This window comes from Montipora capricornis, chromosome 2, assembly GCF_036669925.1.
Source record: "Montipora capricornis isolate CH-2021 chromosome 2, ASM3666992v2, whole genome shotgun sequence".
NCBI classification, from domain to species: domain Eukaryota; kingdom Metazoa; phylum Cnidaria; class Anthozoa; order Scleractinia; family Acroporidae; genus Montipora; species Montipora capricornis.
The window spans coordinates 21,438,766-21,444,690 of record NC_090884.1 but is presented as its reverse complement, the minus strand read 5'-3'; the positions used below and the strand labels follow the sequence as shown (position 1 = coordinate 21,444,690).

Below are 5,925 nucleotides of genomic sequence, written 5' to 3'. Positions count from 1 at the left end.
TCGTCGCCGTAACCGAAGAAAGTGGAAGAAAATAGCCTTGAGTTCGCTTGCTTCTATCAACTTTTCGGAACAAGATTTAGATTGATTTCACATCTTTCTCGGAGAAACTTGGTTTATCAAAATAGCATCCTCTCCGTCCTCGGATTGCTCTTACAGGGCCTCCCGAGCTAGTTTTTTTCTTCGCTGGGCATGTTAAACCAACTTCTTTAAAAGTGGAAATGGTTCCCTTAATTCGGCACAATTTTAACAAGAGGCTACGGGTAGCCTTCACTTGTTCAAAGGATTTTTAGCCGATTTCCTTTAACGTTCACAGTATTTCAGTGTTAAGATATATGTATCTTGGTCAATATCCAGTTCCAATTCCGTAGTCCCAAAGTCCACATTCCTTGAACCAATGATAGGGTTTAAAGGGTTATTTTAGGGTGTTTAGGGGAAATCTTAAGTTAATCCCGAGTTTAAAACTCCAAAATGGTAATGTGGAATTCCTTTATTGATGAAGTTATCATTACATCATAAGCAACTCAAGGTGATTCTGCGCGAAAACGACCTTCATCCAGGCGATTTCCCATAAACTTGGAAAACGTCCGGCCGACTTTTTCAAGATTACCCAAATGCAATCCGTTTCAATCTTGTCTATTTGTATCCATCCATTCTTCTCTCAAGTTTCCTTTTGCTGTATTTCGTTTATGTTGTTCAACAGTTTCAAGTGATTATTGCAGTGTTTCATTCTACTTTTGAACTTTTTGGGTGCCATGAAATTGCATCATTTTGCGTGACATAGCCCCTTAAGCGATCGTAGCATAATTATTCACATTTAAAACTGTTGTTAACGGCATTGATTCCAATCAAAACCAGTAAACAGAGGCTTTTTTTCAAGTTCTATTTTAAAATATTCAATGCTTTTTCTTAACAATACCGGGAGAATTATAAAATTGTGTAATTAGCCCAGTCAAGAGAATCTTACGCATGCACAGACAAATCGCGAGGAGTCAGAGCCGAATCCTGTATGTCGTTCGAAGAATTCGAACTAGGTCATTGTTGCATTTTACTATGCTTGATTGTGAAGGAAATTGGGATTAGACTGGTAGAAATGGGACGGTAATGGGTGATTCCTTGTAGCAGGACGTGGCAGTATGCGTCTTCTAACACGAGTTCAATTTCAAGTTTATTGGTTAAAACATTAAAGAAGTTAATGGCGAGGAAGCCCAAAGGAAACCTCTGAGCTTGTAAGCTCCGTCAATTAATTAATATACAAAATATTAACAGAAGTACTATTCATGTCAGATCACAGGCAGAGCTACTAAACAGTGAAACATATATACTACATAATTGTATTAACCATAGACTAGGCTAAAAAAAAAACATAGAACCTATCAATAATCACGTAGGATTGCAATCTCCGTTTAACGATTCTCCGCCATTAAGCCAGAGGCTTCCACGAGTCTTGGAAAGTTATTGGTGAAGCTCAGTGGTAGAGTAGGCAAACTTAGCAGCACTTGGTTTATTTCTGATTTTTCCCATCTCATAATACATTATTTTTTCTTATTTTTAGATTATTCCGATCGAATCATTCGAGACACAAAGTGCGGATGGTAGCTTTGTACCAATATTTCCCAGCGGTCATAATATTCAACTCACCTTTGGTAACCGTAATGAGTATGTAGAGAGAGCACTTAACTATCGCTTACATGAGATGGATCGTCAAATTGCTGCCGTTCGTGAGGGTATGGGCTGGCTTATCCCAGTCCCTCTTCTTTCGCTTTTGACTGCTGAGAAACTGGAGCAAATGGTTTGTGGCTCTGAGAAAGTTAGTATTGACATGCTGAAGAAAGTTGCAAGGTAAGTGTTGGTTCGAAGGCTCGCGGTAGGACTGGAACAAGTATGGAATATAGACTGATGTGATGTTTTTTGCTCCGAGGTCCGTTCGATAATCAGATGGATTTAAGAGAAGTGCACTAGTGGGCAAATAATCTTTCTTTTTTAAGACCCCACCAACAGTCAAGCTCAGTTTTTGCGCCTCCCCTCTCCCACCCTCTTTTTCACGTCCCTGTATCCTTGTCCCACATTTTCCTGGGAAGAAACCCAAGTAACAAACTACCCATCGCGGATGTTATGGTTTTTAAATAATATAATGGGCAGTTCACTTTTCCTAAAATTATGAATCATCTTAACTTGTGTAGTTAGACAAAAAAGTCAACTAGAATAGACCGTATTTATAAGTGGTGGTCAAGAAATTATTCCTTTGTCTTTGTGCTAATCATCCTCACTAGCCTCACTTTGGAATTAAAATTCTCTTAATTTTTGCTCGTGTTTACGAGACTAGTTAGGATGATTAGTATGAAGACAAAAGAATAATTACTTAGCCTCCATTTATGAATACGGTCTATAGTCATACTGTTTAAATACTCAACCTATCTCCCACTCCTTTTTCAAGACTCATTGGTTGACCCAAGGGTATGTTTTTTGGTCTAAAGCAAGGTATCGGATACCTTCCCTCCCCGGTTCGGATACCTAAATAGTTTTGTTTTTGGCTTTCCTTACTCATATTCGGTGTATTAATTTTAGCACATAGTTCATAAAATCTGATTTTAATAACTGAATAATTGAATCTATTGTTGAAAAAATTGTCAAAATCCTTGTATAATTTTGTGTGGTCGCACCTTTTCCCTGTAGTTAATTACTGGTCCCTGAGCCCATGTTGCAATTTCTTTACTAGTGCACTATGCGCCTGTTAATGAAAGTCCTTCTGCGGATACTTGAAAGGTGCAATCGAAACTGGTAGTGTCTTCATCTTGCTGCCTTCTGGATCCTCGCATCATATCATACCTTTATGTACCCTCTGATTTTAGAGTAGCTTGGTGTAGCTAATATCTCCAAGCATTTGCCCTGCCCACCATGATACACCACAGAGGACAGAGTACAACACTGGGAACTCCATGCCCTACTCTGCAAATAGTGTGTGGGTTCTTTTAAGACCCACAGGGTTATAAACATTGAAGGATTGTGAAACTGGGCCCACGGTTTATCGTCCTTATGCTAGAAGACTATTTGCAGATGTCATTACAGAGGCAGCACTTTCTCTTCAGTTATTTAAAGACCCTGGGTGTTAGTCCGGCCGGAGTCGAATTCAAGGCCTCCCGCGTGGCAGCCCAGTGCTCAACCAACTGAGCCACCGGTCCTCGACCTCTGGGCTGCGCGTCAAGCGTTCTTATGTGAACGAAAAGCGTCCAGAAGTGGTAGCAAAGTAGCAATGAGATGCACGCTCTATTAAGATAAACGTCCCCAAGTGTCCACCTTAAGTGTAAACACTAACCACATCTCCACAATAAGGCGTAGGGGTTGTAGTTCGCTTATCTTGATTATTTAGGATTGTTTTTAGGTTACCCGTATCTTCACTAAGTTTGTTGACTCAAGAAAAGTAAGGGGAAGGCCGTGATGATGTTCATCGCTAACTTCTCTGGATTTAATCGATGAGGGTGCTTTGTGCTTTATCATAGGAACGTTGTCTTACCTTTCAGAACATTCTGTGAGATAGGCGAGGCTGCGACCGTGTGAGCATTTGTGAACGGGGCGTTATTTCAATATCTTTCTGGATGCATTTTGCAGTATGGAACAGCGTCACTAACAATTTTTTACGAAATTTTGAAGACAATGGCAAGCATACGTGCGCTGTCATGATTGTGACATAACTGGAGACACCTTTTCAAAAGCAAATTGGTGGTTTTTGTTTTTTGTAGGTATCGTGAGGTGGAGCCAACTGATCCGTTGGTCGCATGGTTGTGGTCTACCTTAGAGTCATTCACCAATGAGGAACGACTGTTGTTCATGAGATTCGTGTCAGGTCGCTCAAGACTGCCAACGACTGCCTCAGATATATCTCAACGCTTTCAGATAGTCAAAGTTGACAGGGTAAGGAAGGAAACGGATTTCTCAAATCTTCGTATCATTTGTTGGTATTCTTCAGAAATCGGCATGATAGCAAACCGTATCACCAACTGAGTCTGACCCCCTCGAATGCTTGAACTTAGCTGGAACCAGTTTCACTACTTTTAAGGACCTTTTTATTAAAAGGGTTGTCACTACGACACTGAATCACGTAACAGCAATGTTATGGTACTATGTAAAACACCAATTATTGCTTACCAAAATGCGCCCACTTTTGTGACGTAATAGGTTACCATGGCAACATGAAAGCTCTCCAAAAACACCCTATATTTTGTCTTTACTTGTTTATATCTCAAAAATGAACTCGGTGACCCCTATTTGTTATTGTAGAATTGTAATTAGCAATCTGAGATAGAACTATCGACAAAGGTTTAAAAAATTCTTGGAAGCCAATTCCGGGCTACCTTAAATTTTTCGAAAAATTAAGGTAGCTCTGAATTGGTTCCCAATAAGCTAATAGTTCTATCTTAAACTGCATATTACTATTCTACAATAAAAAATGGGAGTCACCGAGTTCATTTTTGTTCATTTTTGAGACATTGTGGCCCAGTGGTTAGGGCGCTTGCCTTGAAATCCGGGGATCCCGGGTTCAAGACACGTTCTGACCACTGGTTGAATTTTTTCCCGGTAGTCCGTGGTTTAACTTCTCAGCTGCACTTGTAAATAGCCAACTAGCTTGCCTCCGGCCAGTTGGGATCCCTAACAGTTGTTGCTGAATGTTCTGTTCTGTCTTGATTGTGTTCATTGGCCCTAAAAACCCCTTTATGGGGAGTTGTCAATTAAGTATTTATGTCTTTAAAGAGCTCTCATGTTGCCATGGTAACCTATTATGTCACAATAGTAGGCGCATTTTGTTAAGCAATAATTGGTGTTTCATATGGTACCATAACATGTCATAAGAAGATATCTAAAAGTGGTGAAACTGGTTCCAGCCACCTGAAGTATAGTCTCTCAAGCGCTTTGAGCACAAAATGGTTTATAACTCAGACACGGACAGAAATGATTAAAAGATATATTTAGATTTACGAGCAGTCCTACTTTGGCCGTCGAGTGCGATGCGTAAATGAAAACAAAATGGCCGCGCGAATACTTTACACAAGTGGGGCCGCGCTTGTTGCTTAAGTTCTTTAAAACTTTTCTTTTACTTTACTTTTAGGAGCCCAACAGCCTGCCTACGGCACAAACATGCTTTTTCCAACTTCGTTTGCCATGCTATTCTAGCCCTGAGAAGCTTGCGGAGCGACTGCGATATGCAATCAATAACTGCCGTTCTATTGACCTTGATAATTACATGCTCATCAGAAATGCTGTAGAGGATGACGTGGATGACGGTGAAGAGTTTTAAGGGTTTTTTTAACCAACATCGTTCACTTCTCGTCTTTCAACTGGGTTAGCGAAGGAAGGTCTTTTAATTCTCACATCTTTTACTCCGTGTTTTTTACTGAATTGATTACTCGGCGTAAGCATGCCATTTGCGATACAACATTTGAAGTGGCTCTTGAAAAGATACATGAATTTCACTACTAGATGTTGCTTTTTCAATGTCAGGGATATCCTCTTGCTATTTTTAATCACTGGTTTTGCACTACAAAGTGGAATAGTTTCATGAAATATTTTTCATCGAATGACAAAATGTAATTTTTTTGAAGATACAAGATCTTTGAAGTTTTTGAAGGCTGTTCAATAAATCGTAAAGACAAAATTGTCATTTTTGTTTTCGGTACCTTAATTTAGAAAAAGCCGTATTAGCACTGTTACCAGTTCTCTATTGAAGCTTTTTGATCAGAGGTGGATTCTCATCACTGCGAATCATGGGCCTCCTGGTTTTCCGAGCCATCTCAAATTGCAGTTGAACGGCCAAAAACTTGGCAGTTCCTCCAAGGCTGTGCGAAATTTGGAACCGGCAACATTCATAAAGATGACGACTTCTGGCGAGGTTCACGAATCATGGACTTCGGCTCTGCTTCGTAGAAACGAAAG

General features: G+C 40.0%; 1 protein-coding gene across 1 annotated transcript in view; it reads left to right on the top strand.

The window, feature by feature from the left end:
• Nucleotides 1–5,647, top strand: part of LOC138039074 (probable E3 ubiquitin-protein ligase HERC1) — a 47,635-nt gene extending 41,988 nt beyond the window's left edge. The window contains exons 34-36 of the mRNA XM_068885242.1: nucleotides 1,553–1,839; nucleotides 3,738–3,909; nucleotides 5,102–5,647. Of these exons, the coding sequence (XP_068741343.1) occupies nucleotides 1,553–1,839; nucleotides 3,738–3,909; nucleotides 5,102–5,290 (648 nt within the window). The 3' untranslated portion in view covers nucleotides 5,291–5,647. The remainder of the gene's footprint in view (nucleotides 1–1,552; nucleotides 1,840–3,737; nucleotides 3,910–5,101) is intronic.
• The last annotated feature ends 278 nt before the right edge of the window (nucleotides 5,648–5,925 follow it).